Source organism: Talaromyces marneffei, chromosome 4, assembly GCF_009556855.1.
Source record: "Talaromyces marneffei chromosome 4, complete sequence".
Taxonomy (NCBI): Eukaryota; Fungi; Ascomycota; class Eurotiomycetes; order Eurotiales; family Trichocomaceae; genus Talaromyces; species Talaromyces marneffei.
Window position 1 is genome coordinate 83,660 of NC_072351.1, and position 20,680 is coordinate 104,339.

Genomic DNA, 20,680 nt, shown 5'->3' on the forward strand with positions numbered 1-20,680 from the left:
AAAATATATCCCGCCCTTCACTAGAAAGGATGAGAAACTATGAATATTCAACAAGAGATTCTCGAACAAAATCCAAAAACCACTGTACCCTTATCAATGAGTCTCAGAATTGTGCTCGTTGTTAAGTGATACTATCCTCCAATGCGCGGAAACTATACAATGACTTGCTTTCACCCTTCTAATTGTGGCCGTAAACGACATCAGCTTTACGCGAAGAAGGTATAAGAGTTAGGTTTCCTAATCGACCATGCTTGGCAACCCCTTTAACAACTGTTTGAAATGGGGCAGAGAGCTTGAAGTCGACGTCCCATTCCTTTGGCCATGCACCCAATAACCTTATTTGCGTGTTATTGTTCACAAATGTCTGCATCAACATTTCTTGTAAAGCAATTGATGCGGACCCAAAATGATTCATATCAGGTGCCCAATCGTGGTGTGGACCTTTGAAGACTGGAAAGCGAGAGACAGTAGAGTCGGCCCAACGGGATATGGTCAAATTCGTAGCTTCTTTAGTGAGACCCATTCGTGCCATCCAAATCACATCTTGTTTCCAGCCTAAAACTCGTCAATAAAAGTTAGTTAATTCATTACATTATTTACGTATTTAGTTAAATCCCATTGCTGAATCTGCATGAGTATACGCCTGCCTTCTGCCTTTTAGGCAATCAAGAATGAAAGCAAACAAAGGAAAAGTAAATGATGCCAGACAAGGGAAGAGGGCTTCCTTACCAGTGTTATCATGGAAACTCTGCGTTTCGGTATCGTAGAAGTAGGTATTGATAGCCCTACTAAGATTCGGTAGACCAAGACCGTATTCACCCCATGGAAAGACAGGATAAAGTTGGGGGATCTCCGAATTTTGAATCCTAACATACGCAAGTGCTGGGCTAATACATTCGAAACCCTGCTGATATCTTAATGGGGTTTCAGGTACACGTGCCGTGTAGTTCTGATAATATGTCGTATTACCCATCACATAGTTTGGATTGATTTGAAGAAGATCGGCTAGAACTTTCCTAAGTCCAGACACTGTCGAAGCTGGATTGTATGCAACTTTGTAGGTCTCTGCTCCAGATCCAGGATAGATGACAAGCTTTGACGAGCCACTTATCCGTGCTGTACTAAAAGTATCGATTCTACTATGGTATTGTTGGTAGAAAATGTCGAACCACTGCAGTTGACTCTGTTCATGGTTACAAAAGTAAGTAAATAGTTTTCACGGTCTCGAGGATAGTTGGAAGAGATAGTTCGGCAAAAATCACATACCTCAATGAAAAGCATGTACGGGTCTAGATCCAAATCAAAAAACATGCCCGCTTGAAGTATCATATCAGCAAATTCATTCGCCGTGTCTTGTAGCCATTCAAGCCAATCGTTCCACTCAATACCAACGGGGAAAGAAGTTGGCCGAGACTTGTTATAGAAATAAACGTCTGTGTTATAGTCAAGGTAGCTGGGGAGACCATAATTTTCTAGTTGTTCCGTAAATAATGAGGCGTTGATGTTGAAATAGGTTCTCCCTCTTTGCATGGCGACAGGGGTCAAGCGCCGATAGTATTCAAATTGAGGTTTCATAAGGTCAACGTCACCACTTTTAAGCATGGGCCAGTAGAGAAGACGTTGGTTTTGTGCAGTGTGAACTCCTCCTGTCCAAGAACGATAATCTGGGGTCCAGGGATTCGTAGGATCTACCCAATATGGATCGTATGTAAACAGACCGCCATTCCACTTCATTGGCCACTCAGCACCCCAATTACATCCTTGCATGTAGCGGAAAATTTGGTAATTCTTGCCAACTGTAAAGCCGGGATCTTGTTCTCCCTTCTTCTCATTGATAATGATCCAGCTTCGGTCCCAATAATTGTGCCACCAGGATTTAACGTTCTCATGTGTTTCCTGCGTTGCATTGACAATATTTTCTTCGAAAGTAGCGTTGAATTCCCGGGGGTCAAGGGTCTGTTTGCGGAACGTGAATACCGTGAGTGACAAGTTTGACGTTTCCTCGCTTTGTAAGTTCCAAGCTTTGAAACTGGTGTTCATATAATGGCCACTAGTAATAGGCCCCGGAATCAATTTAGGACTATACATATACAGCCCGTACTGGTGATATTGTTATTATAAGAGGGTCGTGAGTCAGACAGGAATTTCTTATGACGTACTGTGTTGTATGCCAGTGGATTAAACATGTTTTCCTTGTGCATTTCAAACTGTTGATCGGCTGCAACCACATCTAGCGTTGTATTAGGTTGATTCTGGTGAAACATTCGCACACCATGTTCCTCAAAGGATATATTATCAGCTCGAGTAAGCGGAGTTGGTGTGATATCCTCCACTTGATTCCAGTCCGATTGTTCTGCGAGAAAATTTAGATTCTCATGGATAAAGAGCGGGAAAAGAGGAAGCGGGGATAGTAGGGGAATTACGCCATTCACCGTATGCCATGAGACGATTTGTCCATCGCCAGCTTTCATATGCAGCTTTAACCTTCACTCTCTTGACTGGAGAACTGAGTTCAATATGGAGAGCGGCATTATTGATATCGACCCATAGGTCTAAAGCTGTTTGGTTTTGACCCGCGATCGTAATGTAACCATCATTCAGATTCAGCGTCTGCTTAAATTGAGATTCGAATGGGTTCGGGTCTAGTGTGAGGCGTATACGCCCCAGTTTGACAAGACTGTTGTTATCATCGAAAGTTCCTTCTTTGGCAACGTATAAAAGAATGTCATCTGTGACACCGTGTAAGACAAAACATCATAAGAGGATCGAGATTGTTTCTTCTTACTGTTTTCTACCCAGACATTGACTCCCAAACCACCACCACCAAGTGGCATAGAGTCTGCCGAGCGGTTACTCTGGGAAGTCCATACAACATTATAAGATTCTGGCAATGTGATGGCCGAAACGCTCAGCCACAGAACGGCCAAGCAGCTAAATGCTAGCCTCATCACAACTGGAATGTTTGGTAGTCACCGTCAGAGAAACAAATCAAGCAATCAAGGCCAGTCAATTAGTTCATCTCTATGTACGAGAATGTGAAGAGACAATTGCAGCAACAACCCGCATTTCTGGGTTGATTGAACACTTATCAAATAGCCGGCCCCCGTCTGCAACCCTACAAAAAGCAACTTTATCAACCGGCAAAACGCGGCCAGGTACGCGATCTTTATCAAAGCCTACAGTCTCCGTCAAAAGTTTACGCCAAACGGGCCGAAATGACCCCGCTTCGAACCAATATACCGGTAGTTAGCTTTTAAACCCCCGGTAAAGGTCGGGGAAGATAACCGATCCTTATCATGTCATGAAATTTGAGCTCGAGTCAAGACGACAATGGGAAATTGTTTAACAAATCGACCTATTAACCTTTCATAATTCCATGATTGTTTGTGCCCCCACACTGTTCTTCGGAATCTTTGAAATTGCAATAATGACTTCAGTGAGCCTTGTTGATTAGGGCTATCCTAAATGTCAGAGTGAGTCAAGTCAGCTCTCAGGAAGGTGTTTTCTAATTAAATTTAGGAATCCAATCCCAAAGGATTCGGTCAGATTCATTTATACTGTACTGCCTTCCATAGATAGATATTACACCCCATGGTTTCAAGAAATAGGTATATTGAGAAGGGTATCGATTCTAGTACTTAACTACCTATTCGTTCACTGTTCTAGTGGTCAACCAGCTCAACAATATCATTTCACAGACGCGTTCCTTCATATTGCTTGTCGTCTATAATCTGATCAATGTTACGAACACACACACACTCGTACCATCATACTCATATTTCCTTCTAGTACACAGGACATGATTATTAGTATCAGGCAAAATGGCAGAACTTTTACATAACACACAGTCAATCCAATCGAGATGAGTGATTTTATTATACAATTTAGTAGATACATGGATGTGATGGGTAAATGTTACTTGTCTGGGAATACAGCAACATTAACTACCGTACCACAGGATGTTTCATATTATGTAGTAGAAAATTAAAGGACGGGTATTGGGAAGAAATCAAAGATCCACCCCTTTACGACAATATACCGAACGCTTTTCCAAATATTCACAGTTTTTCAAGTTTGTACTGAAAAGGCATCTTGATGAGGTGTTCTCTCCTTCAGGTTTCCTTTCTTGCTGTTGTTCCCACTGCATTTCCTGCCTTCTTCCCACGTACTGTGCAATTGTTCGTATTCGAATATTTTGGCTTGAATTTCGTCTTCCGAGTAAGCTGCACGACGAAGACGTGATTCTTTCCACAGATCAAAAACATCTGTGCAAATTCGCTCCATGTCCGAAATTTCTTGTATGTTGTGCTCAATGTAGTAATGGCGGAGGCCCTGGTACGGCATACTATTCTTTTGTTAATGAACTCGATGGTCTCTGTTGGCGCTGTATAAATGAGGGAGCTGACTTCGAAAGACAAACCATATATCACCTTAAATCCTTGGTTTGCAGCGACTAGTTTCAGTTTATCGTTCTTTTGTAACAAGGGCACAACCTCTAGATCTAGGTCAATGTTTGCACCGCGAAGGCGAGCATTTCGCTTTTGTCAATCATTTTTGATATACTGAACTTGTGGATTCAGATTGAGTAGCTGAATAGAACGATCACAGATCTTGTCCCCTTTTTGCTCATCAAGTTTGCGGTTCATATCTTCCATCATCTAGGATAGGCTGATACCTCCTTGGTTGTCGATCATTCTGCAGTCTTTTGACATCGCCAGGCGTTGTGATTGAACGATTCCGTCCTTCTATAAACATACTGTCTCGTACTCGATTCTTCGGGTAAGGCCTCTCCGTATTTATGAAGATAGGAACCATTGTATTTATACCCGTTAGTTAGTATTCTATTCTTTATATATAGTCCGTGTTCTACCGATAAAACGTACTCATCTCACGGGTTGCTTGGTGTGCCTCATGCGGCTTGATCTATGTGGTAGTGAGAGTCATCGCTTTCAGACCGAGTGTCGTTCGTCTTTTGTCATGTCTTGTCTTTGCTTTTACAGTAGGAAGGCTTTTGTGAGAAGAAGTCTAGCTTGATTATTTCGAAGCGCTCTAGAGATAGTAATACTTTATTAACTGAGATCATTTGTGTTTTGTCCTGTTATTCATGGGCTAGCAATATCTTTATAGACAAAAGTAGCTCAGGGTCGCCCGTATGGGCAAGCACAAAATACATCCACCCCTTTATTTCGAGCATCTAGGAAAGCTCTTTGTTATTGCAGCATACGTAGTATGAGAGCCTTCCCAACAATGATTTGAAAAGCTGAATCTATTTGATAAAGTAGGGTCTTTGCTAATATTGCTAAAGCTCAGGAAGTTGTCATACGAGTGTGATATCCTTATCCGGAGGATACTCTGCAACGTACGGGACTCGTCTTTTGATATAAGTCGCTACGCTCAATGGAATATTTGGGGCGCTTTAATACATGGTTTTCAACGTTTTGCAATAGCCTTATATTCGTTTGACAACAACAGATCCTTCTCTCAGCCTTTCTACGCGATATCCAAAGGCTATTGAACGTACGTTCGAGATGGAGCGCTCAGCAACCAGGTGGGCTTAAATACAGCCTACGTACGCCGACATGTAGTTTCGGAGATCAGTTATCAGTTTGAAGTCATTTACACATATTGGTCAGTTCACACATCCAGGCTTGTTGGACTAACCGTACAACAATCTCCGCTGCGTGTCGAGGACCTTGTAGAACCACTACGAAGAATGCAATTCGCATTGCTAGGAGTTGAGAATCGTCTATTGTTTCATACAATGCAAGAGACATGGCTTTGTCAGATATTCTTTTGTGATCAAAAAGGCCTTTCACAAAGCACTTAGTCGTAGACTTGATATTGCTTCAAACAGCTCTTTATTTTGACAATGTCCTTTAGATCTCAGTAAGCCGGTTATTCCAGATTATGTGACTGCTATGGTTCCCTTTTCTGAATGTATCTTCATAGACATTTAGTTTTCAGATATGTGGGAGGATATTTGGTTTTGTTTCTATCTGGTAACTCAAGATAATATACATGCATCTGATAATGCCCAATCCTCTATGTACTTCATGGCAATTTGGTACTATTCGCAGACTCCTAATGAAACGTAGGCCCTAACATATTATGTTGACCTGTCAGACGATAACGCTGTTAGTTAACCACGGCGTGATTAGCCATAGAGCGAAATCTGGGACCCAAGGACCCCGTTCAAAGGAGAAGAGAGGAACGAATTTGGAAATCAAAAATCAAAATTTTAATGTATCCTTTTCTCTCAGAACGGCAAATGGCTGGAAATTAGTCGATCCATTGTCATATGATGCGGATCCCCTATGTACATCGGCTTACTTGCAAGAGTATACCAAGATAATTACTACAGCCCTTACAGTAGGTATAGGTTAACTTGTAGTTATTCGATGTGAAAGCATCAGAATCTGAATCCCATGCCGTTAAGCCCCTCACGCTGATCGCTATTCCTCTAGAGAGAGAACTTATAATAGTAATCCCCAACATCCGGAATTGCGAAAGGTTCCAGTTCGTGTTGGAATATCGCACCTCTTGGTACCTGCTCACCCAGGCGGTCCCCAGAGACTCGGATTGTGTTAGATAATCCGGATATCCAGGAGCAGTCAAATGAGGCAGTCAATCAGAAGCTCTACATTATGGCCCCCAGATTTACCCCTCATGATAGATCACAAATTACGTCGACCATACACAAAATCAGCTCACCAGAATGTCTATAAGAACCCGGCTTTGGAACATCATGTAGACGGACAGACAGAGAACTAAACAGCTACAATCTTGCTAGTCACTTCTTCCTTTCTTATACTTGTAAAATACATTCAGGGTTAGCCGGGAGTAAACCCGCCAATCCAACAGATCGGGAACACAATGTCCGCAAAGGAATCCACCACAGCGTTGGGACGAGTATCGCTGACCATGATATCTACTCATCAGCCGAACTCGAATGTTTCCACATAAATAAAGGTGGAGTCTGAATATCAGACAAAGTCACCATGCCATCGCAAGGCTGCTTAGTATTCCTTGCAAAGGAAATTCCATTTTGTAGCTCGAACCAGTCCGCCAAAGAGTGGTAATAACTAGGACTTCAAATTTTTATTCACCAGTTCTTGGGAACAATTCGCTTTAAAAAATACAATATTCACAATGATGCCGGAACACATGAAGACTGTTTTATGACTGTCATACGTAGTAACGATTTATATCTTGCTGCAGTAATGTAGTTGGCTTCGCTTTCTGTCAGCCAATCCCGTCATCCGCCGTTCGATCTCGAAGGTCAACCAGAAGTCACCTTCTTATCAGGTATCAATATACGTAATTATATGGAGATTTTTAATTTCCAGAATATGTGTGATATATTGACTCCCAAGAGCATGTTTCTAGCCTTGCTAGCGACCTAGAGTAGCTCAGGATTCGCTCTTCATCCCATCCATGGTTACAATCAACAGCTCAGCCATTCATTGAATTATCTTTGAATTAACAAGGGATTTCATATTAGAATACTCATCAGAGTGCTCTCAGCACTGCTGCTTGCAGTGCAACCCATCGAATAGTTGTTTCAAGCAGGACTTGAGTACAAGTTGTATGAATAAACATCATAATATAAAGCCTCACCACAGCCTTAAAATGATACCTTATCCAAAATCGTTGTTGCCTACCCACATCACCAGCTCCTCCAATTTCAATATGCAATGTGCACACGACAGAAGTTGATCTTTCATAGACACTGCGAATAATAATCATTCATCTTCTGGCAAGTATATGGACTGGCACAAGTAGTACATCCCGTATAGCCAATACCTCCACATTGAGCCCAATGCGCTGCAGCGCATCCCCCTGTGCTGGAGGTGGTTGTGGGGGGTGTCGTCGATGTGGATGGCATCGTCTTTGTCGTCGTCGTCGTCGTACCGCCGGTAATCCCAAACCAGTCAAGAACCGCTGACACATCAGTCGGCACAAAATGGCCTACACCTGCAGCGGAATAAGCTTGAAACTGCGACCCGTCACCATAAATCATCTTGGTGTATCCCGATAGAGGCGTGTTGGTCTGATTTCCCGTAAAACTCAGGCCCATGACCGTGCTCCATTGGCTGACTTCTTCGCCTAGGTCAGCGTAAGAGATGACGTTGTCTGCCGTTCCGTGCCAGACCTGTAATCGTGGATATTGGCCCGTATATCCAGGATAGCCATTGTGCACGAACGCTGCCCACTGCTGACCGGTATGCTGGATCTGACCCTGAGAGCAAGTCTGATTCGACATCCTGGGATCGGCTGCCCCAGCGCCGTAGAGGCACGCATATGGCATGCCCGAGAATACAGATCCCGCTGCAAAAACATCAGGATATGCGCCAGCAAGGACGTTGGTCATGATCGCTCCGGATGAAGATCCCGTCATATAGATCTTAGAAGGATCCGCGCCATAGGTAGAGATCACGTATTTCACCATGTTAACAATGGAGAGCGAATCACTGCCGCCATTGTGTGTAAGAGATGCGCTGCTGTAGGCGTCAAAGCAGTTGTAATCCCGTGTTGCGCTCGGGTAAATGAGGATATATCCATACTGATCCGCTGGAGAGTGGTAGTCGTACATCCCATAGTACTGGGTAGCGCTTCCACCGCAGGGGTGCATCTATAATCTTCAGCCCGGGCTCATCTAAGAGATGTACATCTCAAGGATCTCGCATCTCGTTACGTACCGCGACAATGACCGCTGGTTTTGAAGCCAGGGTACTAGGGACATAGATATACATTTGCAACGAACCAGGGTTGTCTCCAAAGCTATTCACTTGAGTAAGACTGGCGGCAAGTACTAGTGGCAGAAACCACGCCAGAGCGAGGACCAAGGGAATCGCCATATTGTTCCAAAGTTATTGTTCCAAAGCTGGCACCGGAATTCCTGGTTTGAAGAGAAAAGTTCTTGACAGTTGGAATGGATAAGAATGTTCGGACAGACAGACGATGACCTTCATTTTATATTATTCTTCTTATTCCGGCACACGAAGCTGAATGCTTGATGGTAATGAGCCGACGCTGCATAGTTCCCTTCATACCCCGCAAGAAACTGCCGAAATGACCTTTTTGGGAGCTTCCACGTTTGAAATGGGTATGCTTGAGCAGTACCTCAAATGCCGATATTTGTATCCGTAGATGCCTCCTCATTTCTATTTGTAGGGTGTTCTGGGAGGGGATCATCAGGATCGTGAGGATCATTGCCACGGGGAGGGTCGGCCTTTGCGGATTAGCCTAAATGAAATAGCCTTAAATTTGATATGTGTACCTATATAGTGTAATGTCAGGTTTGAATAGGGTTATGGTATTCAAGGACCGCTAGCTACAACGTCCTGAAATCCGAGAAAATGCTGGGGAAGTTGCCCTAAAAAAGGTGGACGCCGACAAAGGATGAAATGGCAAGTAACCCCATCATTGTGTACCACGAGTACCCCAGGATCGCCAATTGCGATTTCCTGGACCAAATTCGAATGAAACGTCGGCAATCCAGCTGGAAGTGCAATGCCGCGGTGTGTCGGTCAAAGCCGCCGATACTCCGCTGTAAACAAAGATGAGCTTCACTTATAAAATATGGCCTTTGGGGTTTTGTGTACGATTGGATATATGGGCAGTATTTTTACAGAATGAATGAATGATGTTTATTACGCCCGGGGGGGACTAACCCTAGAGGGCACTAGTGCGTGCGCTAATTACATAATCCTTCTCATAGACTCGTGTCGGATTGATGGGTTTACTCCAGGCCAATCCTGAATAGTAGCTTACAAAGATGAAAAGAAGAATTGACTAGCAAGATTGTCTGTATTGAGTTCTCTGTTTCTGTCTGAATACATGAGGTTCCAAAGCCGGGTTTTTATAGACATCTGGTGAGCTGGTTTTATCGAATCCGGCATGTAGGGTTGACATCATTTGTGACCTATCATGAGGGGTAAAATTGGGGGCTATAAAGTAGAGCTTCTGATTGACTGCCTCATTTGACTGCCTCTGGATATCCGGATTATCTGACACACCCCGTCAGCTGCAGAAAGCACTGTTTGCAAAGCTGGGAATGGCTTCATATATTGTCGGGCATGTCGTTGAGAGAAAGCAGTTCTTCGATGTCCGGGTTCTCTATATCTTTTTGCTGGGGAGCGAGACGGCTGTCGATATTCTCTACTCCGATTTGATTGAGAAATATTTGGTGTTCCTGCTTGCTGAGTGCCTTGGTGAGGCCGTTGGCAATCATATCTTTCGTGGGCATATAGTGCACTTGGATATCTCCCTTCTGCACCTCTTGTCGAACCCAGTGATTGTGAATATCGACGTGTCGAAGCTTTGTACGCAGTCGTGGAGCGTCTTTCTCCAGCAATCCTAATGTCTGTTTGTTGTCACAGAAAACGTGAAGAGTAGGTGTCTTAAATCGTATTTCTAACTCAAGCAGCAAACGAAGCACATATTTGCCTTCTTTCACCCCCTGAGCGAGAGCTAATAATTCGGCTTCTGTAGTTGACGTTATCACCGTATCCTGCTTATTGGCTTGCCATCCTATCGTTCCTCCGAAAAGTGTCATGACGTATGCTTGCGAGCTCTTCCGGTCGAGTGTATTATCTGCAAATAAGGCGTCTATTAATACCGAAAAATCTTCACCTCCTCCAAGCCTCAAAGCGTACGCACGATGACGTTCGAGATAGCATAAAACTTTGTCGGCAGCTTTATAGTGCTTGGGTCCTGGATTTGACAAGAACCGTGCAAGCCGTAAGACGGCAAAAGCCACGTCAGGTCGAGTGCTTACAGCCACATACATGATTGAGCCAACTTTGCGTTGATAGTGATGTTGACTCTTGTAAGTGGCCGTTCCTTCATATAGAAGCAACTCTTCTCGAGACATTAGTGTATCGTCAGTTTGCCGAGTGTCAGCTAATTTAGCGATTTTGTCGATATAGGTGGCTTGACTAAGCCAGATCACCTTATTGCTTCGATCACGTATGATTCTCATGCCTAGGAACCACTCTAGATCCTCTCCTCCGGATATATTGTATTTGGCGCGAAGTTGGTTCAGAACTGAGTCAGCTTCTAGTTAACGGCTCTTCTTGTACGCGAGGACGATATCATCCATATAAAAGAATAGCATGATCCCTGATTTCAGCATGCAATACGGTTCATAAGGCATGGCCTTGAAGCCTAACTTTATAAGGGTACTAGTGAGTTCCTTTTGCCATAGCAGTGGTGATCAGCGCAGTCTATAGAGGGCTTTGTTCAGCCGATAAATCTTGCCAGGTTCACGATATCTAGGAGCTATTCTTATAAACATCTCTTTATTCAGTTTGGCGTTGACGAAGGCATTGACAGCGTCATATTGCTTGAGTTCCAGATCAAAGCGCGCAGCAATTGCTATAAATATCCTAAAAGATCTTGCAGTAAGTGTAGTAGTATATATATCTCTCATATCATCTCTTTTCTCTTGATCACCTCTTACCACAAGTCGTGCCTTGCATTTGACTAGACGACCTTTCTTATCCTGCTTATAGGCATATACCTATATATAATCGAGAATCTGCTTTCCTTTTACCTTTCCGATAGGCACTGTCGTTCAAGAGCCAGATGGATCATGACTTTTAAGATGAGCTTTCTCAGCCTCTTCAAATAACCAACCTAGAGGGTGAGTTTCCACTTCACGGTGACTCTTGGGAGCAGGCGGCAGATCGCGGACTAGGATTGACTGGAGTCGACTTCCTGACCTCAAACGTCATTGGAGACTCACATGATCAAACCTGACCGTATTTACCTTATACTGACGATGTCTTGTGCCTGCTAGAAAAGCAAACCTCCAAGGATTGAGCTCTCCCCGTTGCGTAGTCAAAACGGTATCGACGGTTCTAGTAGGAATCTCTATAAGGTATTCCCTACTCTTCTTAAGCGATCCTGTGGACCTATTCCTAAGGAAATGCCTGCTATGAGTCTCTATAAGGCGTTCCGTGGAGTCACGCAGATTGAGAGCAGCACCGCTATCTTCCCTAAACTTAGTATGTGACCCTGTAGGCCTAACTATACCTATACCAACAGGAGCGCCACCGACACCTGCCCTGTTGGTTGCTTCCTGGACGAGAGCAGCATCGCTACCTTCCTCGCTAGTTGATATTCCAGCTGCGAACTCAGAGCTCTCACGAAGGACAAAGTCGTCGTTTTGAACGATAGTTATGCTAGCCGCCAATAGAGCGCTCGGAGGCGACTCTGGAGGTGTAGGATAAGCATATTTATTAATTCCGTCCAACAATTCTTCTCCGGTCATGAGAGATGGGCCGCTTGAATCATCGGAATTAAGACAGCTTGATTCTTCAGATCCTGAACCAGTCGATCCTTGAGTTGTTGTGTGCTCAGGATTCGGCCTATCTTCGTCAAAAATAATATCTTCCATTTCATCCAAAAGGTTAGTAAAATCGTCAGCATTTTCTGATTCCAAAGAGATATCGACTTTTGAGAGTAGGTTAGTCAAATCCTCTGTTGTGACACTGAGGAGGTCGTCCTTGATTTGTTGAATATCTCCGGTGAATCCTTCATCCTCGTTGAAGATAACATCTCGGGCTCGAATAATATTTCCGGTCGAAGGATTCCAAATCCTATATACATTCGTGGAGTCGTATCCCACTAGATAACCTATCCACGCTTTTGGATTGAAGCGTTAGAGTCGGTTCTCGTTCTTCAGGGCCTCCGTTGTCATAGCGTAGGCCTTGCAGCTATATACCTTTAAGTAAGCAATTTGAGGCTTTTGTTCATATACATATATTCCATTTTGCAGCGCAACCTGTGTATAGAATATGTCAAAAGGTGTCTTCCAATTTAAGACCTGTCGAGGCGTTCGATTAAGTAGATAAACTGTCTCACGGCATATCTCAGGCCACAGATCTCGAGGGAACTTTACACTATGTCTCATAGCTCTTCCCTTCGTCTTCACGACACCCCCTGAGCGTTCGGCTGCACCATTTTAGGATTGGGTATAGGCAACAGAGGTCTCAATAGTGACGTGTTGTTATTTAATCCAATCCTTCACTTCCAGGTGTCTGTGAGTAATCTCGTTATCCATCTCAATCTTTACTAGGGTCATATTATAGCGTTTCTTTAGATATTGGAAGAACCACTTCAGTGTTTCTAGGATCTCAACCGTCGTATGTCCGGTTAAATAGAAATCCCACATAAATCCGCTATAACGGTCAGTAATCAATATTAATGTTCTCTTATCCTTATCATTCTTTAGTGTACTCTTCTCGAAGTCATGAAAATCAAGTGCTAGGTGTTTGCTGGGTCGTTCAGCGAGGCGTCGATCTTCTCGTCTTATCAGGCGGTGTATCTTCGAGCTGGCACACGCTTCACATTCCACCGTTATTGGACCTTTTAAAAGGCCGGTCAACCTAACGCCTCTAGCAGCTCCAGCAAGATGTTCAATAACCTAAGGTCCAGGATGACTAAGACGTGCATGCCACCGTTCGGCATTGGCTTTTCTTTCTTTCCTTGAGGTCCACGAGTTGAAGCGGTGACGCCGAATCATGAATCCAGTTTTGATCATAGGGTGGTCATGAGTTATATATTCAAGTACAAATTGACCTTCTCTATCTTTGATATACGCCACGATTCTGTTCTTTTCGTCACGAAGGCAGTCAAAACCTCTCCGGCCGTCCCACCATATTCCTTGCTTTCTAAGTTGGCGGAGCGACATAAGGTTGGCAATAAAGTCCTTGCAATAAGCTACCTTATATAGGCGTAAGATTCGCAGCTTACCGCCGAGTCCGTGGACTTCGATATCAACTTCCCTATATCCGAGAATAGGCATCTTATAGGTTCTAGCCTAAAGGAAGTCTCCAGGTTGTGCCCTTTAGAAGTTGATAAAGCGTTCTATCTCATTAAAGATATGAATCGTAGAACCTGAGTCCAATATTGATGAATGCTTCAATGGATAGTCATTAATCGACAGTGCGGCCAAGTCCTTCTCCATTTGGATGAAGAATGTTGCTTTGCACCGGCCAACTGCCAATTTAGGGAGTCATTCAGGAGAAAGTGATTCTCCCTGAAAAGTGGTATTATTTATTCCTAAGTTATCAGGCTTCTTTTGACGTTCTTGAGACCTGCTCTGTGAACGTGATTTTTCTCTATTTGGTCCCAATGTCATTTGCTTATGTTGTTTAATAAGCTCATCGATCTCAGGTTGGTGTTGACTCGCCTAACGTTCAGCTCTTTCTTGTCTAAACTTTTGAGGCATAAAGTTTTCCGGTACCCTTAGACCAAGATACTGAAGAATATAAAAGCATTCTAAAAGGAAATATCTACTGCTGCAGGCAGGGCAGAACGGTGGTATTGTTCTTTCTTGCTCAGGTCCTGCAGTTTTCTTACGAGGTGGCTTATTAGAGTAGGATCGTGAGCGTCTTCGAGTGCGTTCTCGGGAACGAGTTAGGCGCCTAGAGTGTCGAGTATTCTTATCCTCTGAGTCATTATTATCATCATTTTTGTGAGTTGTAAAGGAGCCTCTTGACACGCGTGTACGCTGTCGATTTGCTGGCGAATGAAGCCTTTAGATAAGCCTTCGAAAGAGATTTGTGAGATCCTTATACTCCAGCGTGTTATTATCGATTTTGTCATAAAGTTGGATCTCATAAGCTGACACCCAAGCGTGGTCAAGATTCCGAATAACGTCAAAGAATCTAGTTGACCAATCCATGGTGTCGGTTGCAATCATCATGGATTTACGATTGGCTTGAGTCAACAACTCGTCCCATTTCACAATCCAAGCTTCCATTTCCTTTGCTGGTCTGGTTGTTCTGAATGGCCTCATATGGAGATCATACTCGTTCTTGATCTTCTTTTGGATATCCGCCGTTCCTTGTCCAACATGGGCCTTGAGGTTCTGATAGGCTTGTTTCCAATCCGGAGTGATTGAGACACACGTTTTGAGATAACTAAGGCATACCGTTTTCTTTATCCAGGTAAAGACCTTGTCAATATCTCGACGTTGGATTTCCCACACCTGGAAGAGAGATTTGTACTGATTGTTGTACACAGTAAAGGCGTGCCATGCCTCTTTCTCGATTTCTCTTATTCCAACCGCATTTCCAGTATCGTTGGTATCAAATCCGGGATCTCCGGATTCGGTGCTTTGGGAAGCAGTCGTACCTTGAGCCGATTGACGGGCCACATGTCTGCGTGTGCCAGCAGCTGCACCGATCCTATCGTTGAGATCTTCAGCCGGAGGTGCAGTCCCGGTGAGAGGCGGCGGTTCAGGCCGTGCTGGCATGAAGTCTTCAATCAGTGGCACCTTAGGCCTTTTATATGACGTCTCAGTCCCCTGGAGGATTCCGAGGAGGTCATAAGTCTCGGCCTGATTGAGGAGAGCATTTTCCCAATCGTCCCAGTCGTCTGGGGAGTCGAGTCTAACTTCGGTTGGAGCGTTCAACGACATATTGATTCGGTTGATCGGAGTCGATTCGATATCTAGTCGAAGGATAATTGGTATCAAGTCGGCAGGGGTACTCAGACTCTTAATTGTCGGATTGATGGGTTTACTCCAGGCCAATCCTGAATAGTAGCTTACAAAGATGAAAAGAAGAATTGACTAGCAAGATTGTCTGTATTGAGTTCTCTCTGTCTGTCTGAATACATGAGGTTCCAAAGCCGGGTTTTTATAGACATCTGGTGAGCTGGTTTTATCGAATCCGGCATGTAGGGTTGACATCATTTGTGACCTATCATGAGGGGTAAAATTAGGGGCTATAAAGTAGAGCTTCTGATTGACTGCCTCATTTGACTGCCTCTGGATATCCGGATTATCTGACAATTCCCTTCTCCCACAACAGACAACAGACTAGAGAGTCAATATCAGCTATTCAGAGCTTCAAGATTTAATATGAGGATTCTCTTTTGTAAGTTGAATAAGATTCTCTTTTTGCTCGGATGATAGTTTGCTAGGCTGCCCGGAGCGAGGTAATGAGCGTTGATTAACCCGTTCTTGCTCCTTCTTGATTGTATTGCGAATAGTTGATATAGGGCCCTATCTCTGGGTGCACTTTATGAATTCGTTTATAGCCCCAGCGCGCGCTTGTATGAAGCTCACATATCCGAGCTCTCATACAAGGGTCCAGTTCTCTGCGCGCTGTACGACGTCGAGGAGCCATGATATTGGTGAAAAATATAAAGATATAGGACTCTCATAATAATTTCTATGGCTTGGGATGGGACGCGATTTCAACGCGCTAATTTTGCCGGCAATAAATGGGGGCGGTAAGAGGGGGGTGTCAACACTATTGCACCCCCACTGTAGGTATCCATCGACTCGGCACGACAGAAAAAATATAAATGGTCATGGAATATAATTATAAAATCCTCTTCCATTTTTCAACCCAAGCTTGCCGTTCTCAATCATCTTACCGAGATACTCTCGAGGTTCAAGAGGGAGATCCTTGCGCGAGTCTGCATAATGTCTTTCAATGTCCAGGACCACATCTAGACCAACTAAATCCATGAGCTCACATGGTCCTTTCGGCGTCTTCAAGACATCTTTGAAAATGGCATCAATTTCTTTTGGGGTTGCGACACCCTCGTGGAGCGTAAGGAGAGTTTCTCGTTTAATGGCCGCCCAGATCCTAGTTATCGTCGAACACAGTTCTTAGCTTTTGGTCTTCCTGAACCATAATGGCCATGAAAGTAGTACAACTTACCGGTTATAGATATACCCAATCGATGTAGCTTTCACATGGTATGGCGAGAAGCCGTGCTCCTTGCATTGACTGAGCATCTGTTCAAGTACAAATGGGTCGGTCTTATCATGTCCCATGATTTCAATCGCTACACAGTAGGTCAGGCCGGAACTTATACAACAGAATGTCCACTTACCTGGAGTCTCTGGTGGCCAGTCTTTGGCGCGCGAAAAGTCACGGGTTAGCATTGCAAGCGGTCAATACATTGGTGTAACCCTAAGACTTACAACAATGTGCGCTCAAAATTCGGGAGGGGTATTTAAGAGACAGAGGTTCTATGATTTCACCAATTACATAGCTGCTCGAATTAGAGGCAATGATGGTCTGTTCCGGGGCCAATGCATCGAGTTCGCCGATTACTGTTCGCTTTAAATCGATGTTCTCTGGAACGCACTATGGAACAAAGCACAAATTAGCATAACATAATAGTACCGAGAGAACTATGTCCTTCCTGTACCAACCTCAATTGCCAACCAAGCTTTTTGCAATGCTGTACTCAAACCATGGGGGGAAGAGGTGGTGATATTTCCCCAATTCTTGGATATAGCAGATGGTGATGAACGCAGTTGCTGGACATATTCGACTCCTTCCGATAGTTGTTTTTCCTGTCGGTCGATTAAATGCACAGGCTTTCCAGTGCTAGACCACTACTCAGATAGAAGCGACAATCAACAAATCAATCGAGCCATCCGGGATTGATCTGGTCATGGATTATCACATACCATGTAGGCCAGGCGCCTGCCTTGAGTACCCGCCCCAAGGATCACCACAGCCTCTCGTAGGAATTTTGAGCGTGCCATTTTGCTTTGAGATGTGCGGGTTGTAATTGATACATGCGAACAGATCTTGATATATTGCGATTTATAGGACTGCTTCCTGTGATTTGGGATTCATAGGGTATGATCGGATCCTAGACTCGGATCCGATCCCTGGGGTACCGAGATCTGATTTGCCACTGATTCATTAGTTTACTTAGTGTTGCTAGTTACTCAAAGTGGTTAGTTGTGTCCACCCCCATACTGACTTCATTAAGTTCATTCGCGAATAGACAGGTTTGTATCCATCTTCAACGGCAGTACCCTACCGGCATTTGACGAAACTATACTGAAGGTGAGAGAGAGGCAAAGTGACCTGTTTCGACTGTCATTTCGAAAATTCGACTGTCATTACAACAGCCGGTTCGACGACCAGCTGGGGATGGCGGACGCGATGGTGGAGGAGCCGGCAACAACGCGCTCGGGACGCGTCGTAATGCCCTCAACAAGGGCCCGAGAGGCCTCGGGTAGCGACAATATCAGCGCCGTTAGAACGTCCAAGAAATCAATGACCCAAGTGGAATTAACAGCGGTAAAGAAAGCCGCTGGCCTTATTGAGGAGAAACAGAGCGGAAAAGATGGAAACAGGGACATGCTTAAAAAGATAGGCCAGTACCTAGAAAGCACCTACCAAGAGGTTAAAGGACTGAAAGAAGCCCTTATCAAACAAGAGATGATGATCAAGGAACAGTCTGAAATGATCCGGGAACAGAGCAATACAATTCAAGCGCTGCAGACCCAAGTAGAAGCAATCCGAAGCCAAGCTACAGAAGATTACAAGCAACTCCAGGAACAGCTAGACACTGTCGCAAGTACTCCGGCTATGACAACATACGCGGCTGTAGTTGATAGACAGCCCAGTCATCAACAGGATACACAGCTAGTACCCCTAGCCCGTCCTACATTAGTTAATACGCTATTCTGCACAATCGACACGTCCCGGGTCGGAGAACAAGACAAAGCGAAGACCCAGATAGCCAATATAAGACAACAGATCGAAAAAGAGATGCGTGGGAATGAGGAAACAGAAAACTGGCGGTGTGCAGCAATGATCAAGGACCCAAAAACTGCAGACCGGATCAAGGTGGTTTGCAGACATGAAGACGAGATGCAGCAGATCAAAGAAGCCGCCCAAAAGATTGAGATACCAGGAATAAGAATCCTACGAAACCAGCTATATCCGGTCAAAATCGACAATGCTAACCGGACAGCAGTATTAGATGCAGATGGAAATATCTTATCAGGGACAGCCGAAATCCTGGGGAAAGAAAATAACGTCAGCATTGCTAAGATCTCTTGGCTTAGCAAAAAAGACTCCAACAAAGCATATGGATCTATGGTAATATACGTTACCAAAGCGACGGAAGCCAGACGTCTGATAGAAGGCAACTATTTTGATATAGCAGGAGAATCCGCATATACTCGGGTCTTTGAACCACAAACAGGACCTGCTCAATGTTATAACTGCCAAGAGATGGGGCATAAGGCCTTTTCCTGCAAGAAGGCTCAAACCTGCGCTAGATGTGCAAATAAGGGACATCATCACAGCACCTGCCAGGATACAATTCTAAAGTGTGTTCCCTGTGGAGGGCCTCATGAGTCATTCAGCAAAAACTGTCGAATACGCCTTATACAGTCTCATGCATAGATCATTTCGCGTACTACAACTCAATGTGGGCAAAAGAGATATGATACAACAAAGCTTAATGAACGATAACGAAATTAGAGATTATGGAGCGATAGCAATATCCGAGCCATACGCGCGGATGATTGAGAAGACAATGATAACAAGCCCAATGGGACACAGCTACTGGACTAAGATGACACCCACGGAGAGACATGAAGGAAGATGGCCAATCCGGAGCATGCTATGGGTTCGGAGCGACATTGAGGCAGAACAGATCCCAGTAAAATCCTCAGATCTGACAGCTGCGATACTACAATTTCCAGATAGGGCAGTACTGGTGGCCTCAGTCTATGTGGAGGGGAACAATGAGGAAGCACTAATATCTACAACTAGGCTACTACATAGCCTAGTGGTAGACATACGGGGAAGAGATGGAAAACGGATGGATGTTCTAATTATGGGAGACTTCAATCGGCATGACCAACTCTGGGGCGGAGACCAAATATCTCCAGTAAGACAGGGGGAGGCTGATGCTTTAGTTGACTATATGACCGAACACTCACTCCACAGCCTTCTACCAAGAGGCACAAAGACATGGCATTCAGGGGATACAGAAACAACAATCGACTTAGTCTTAGCATCGACGGAGCTAGCAGAAGAGATGGTTAAATGTGGCATACACTATACAAACCATGGATCAGACCACCAAGCTATTGAAACAGAGTTTGATATATCAGTCCCGGATCGACCTACCACTGAGAGATTGCTCTGGAAGAACGCGCCTTGGACAGAAATTAGAGCTAGAGTCACTACCAGCTTACAAGGGGTTCCCCTGGACGGCTCAGTCCAGCTGCAGACGGATCGCCTGATGATAGCGGTCACAGAAGCAGTCTCAAAACTTACACCAAAGGCAAAACCCTCACCATACGCGAAACGATGGTGGACGACAGATCTAACGCAGCTTCGCCGTATATACACATACTGGAGAAATCAGGCTAGATCGCGGCGTAGAGCAGGATGTATAATCCATGAGCTCGAACAACAAGCACATAAAGCGGCAAAAGAATATCATGATGCAATCCGGAAACAGAAGAAGATACACTGGGAAGATTTCCTTGCTAATGATGCAAATATATGGCAGGCAACTAAATATCTAAAACCTAATAGCAGCTCATTCAGCGACAAAATACCACCATTGGTAAAGGCAGATGGATCTACTACCAAAGATAAAGGAGAGCAGATGAAAGAGTTGCTTGCTACATTTTTCCCACCATTACCGACGAGAATAGAAGATGAGGGAACTCGGCCACAAAGAGAGCCGATACACATGCCTGATCTCACTATGGAGGAGATTGAACGAAAAAGTCTTTGAAGCTAAGCCATGGAAAGCACCCGGAGAGGATGGCCTCCCAGCAATGGTATGGAGGCAGCTCTGGCCAGTGGTCAAAGAAAGAGTATTCCGTATCTTTCAGATATCACTTCAAGATAGCGATCTCCCTTCCCAATGGAGA

The 20,680-nt window shown here is 44.4% G+C and overlaps 7 protein-coding genes across 7 annotated transcripts; 1 reads left to right on the plus strand and 6 right to left on the minus strand.

Moving 5' to 3' along the window:
- Nucleotides 1-178: 178 nt before the first annotated feature.
- Nucleotides 179-2,948, minus strand: EYB26_005093 (uncharacterized protein; the record flags this gene model as incomplete). The annotated part of the gene is made up of 6 exons (XM_054264383.1): nucleotides 179-555; nucleotides 730-1,183; nucleotides 1,267-2,100; nucleotides 2,160-2,353; nucleotides 2,424-2,729; nucleotides 2,786-2,948. 6 exons carry the CDS (start codon nucleotides 2,946-2,948, stop codon nucleotides 179-181), a joined length of 2,328 nt encoding a protein of 775 aa, XP_054120358.1.
- A 4,772-nt stretch (nucleotides 2,949-7,720) lies between these two features.
- On the minus strand, nucleotides 7,721-8,858 carry EYB26_005094 (uncharacterized protein; the record flags this gene model as incomplete). Its single annotated transcript, XM_054264384.1, has 2 exons — nucleotides 7,721-8,632; nucleotides 8,700-8,858. The coding sequence occupies 2 exons, from the start codon at nucleotides 8,856-8,858 to the stop codon at nucleotides 7,721-7,723; spliced, it is 1,071 nt and encodes a 356-aa protein (XP_054120359.1).
- Nucleotides 8,859-10,063: 1,205 nt separating this feature from the next.
- On the minus strand, nucleotides 10,064-10,792 carry EYB26_005095 (uncharacterized protein; the record flags this gene model as incomplete). The annotated part of the gene is made up of 1 exon (XM_054264385.1): nucleotides 10,064-10,792. The coding sequence occupies one exon, from the start codon at nucleotides 10,790-10,792 to the stop codon at nucleotides 10,064-10,066; it is 729 nt and encodes a 242-aa protein (XP_054120360.1).
- A 942-nt stretch (nucleotides 10,793-11,734) lies between these two features.
- On the minus strand, nucleotides 11,735-12,777 carry EYB26_005096 (uncharacterized protein; the record flags this gene model as incomplete). Its single annotated transcript, XM_054264386.1, has 2 exons — nucleotides 11,735-12,605; nucleotides 12,767-12,777. 2 exons carry the CDS (start codon nucleotides 12,775-12,777, stop codon nucleotides 11,735-11,737), a joined length of 882 nt encoding a protein of 293 aa, XP_054120361.1.
- A 1,771-nt stretch (nucleotides 12,778-14,548) lies between these two features.
- On the minus strand, nucleotides 14,549-15,433 carry EYB26_005097 (uncharacterized protein; the record flags this gene model as incomplete). The annotated part of the gene is made up of 1 exon (XM_054264387.1): nucleotides 14,549-15,433. The coding sequence occupies one exon, from the start codon at nucleotides 15,431-15,433 to the stop codon at nucleotides 14,549-14,551; it is 885 nt and encodes a 294-aa protein (XP_054120362.1).
- An 897-nt stretch (nucleotides 15,434-16,330) lies between these two features.
- On the minus strand, nucleotides 16,331-17,527 carry EYB26_005098 (uncharacterized protein; the record flags this gene model as incomplete). The annotated part of the gene is made up of 6 exons (XM_054264388.1): nucleotides 16,331-16,613; nucleotides 16,689-16,815; nucleotides 16,864-16,884; nucleotides 16,955-17,120; nucleotides 17,189-17,374; nucleotides 17,450-17,527. 6 exons carry the CDS (start codon nucleotides 17,525-17,527, stop codon nucleotides 16,331-16,333), a joined length of 861 nt encoding a protein of 286 aa, XP_054120363.1.
- Nucleotides 17,528-17,978: 451 nt separating this feature from the next.
- On the plus strand, nucleotides 17,979-20,541 carry EYB26_005099 (uncharacterized protein; the record flags this gene model as incomplete). Its single annotated transcript, XM_054264389.1, has 2 exons — nucleotides 17,979-19,114; nucleotides 19,191-20,541. The coding sequence occupies 2 exons, from the start codon at nucleotides 17,979-17,981 to the stop codon at nucleotides 20,539-20,541; spliced, it is 2,487 nt and encodes an 828-aa protein (XP_054120364.1).
- Nucleotides 20,542-20,680: the final 139 nt, after the last annotated feature.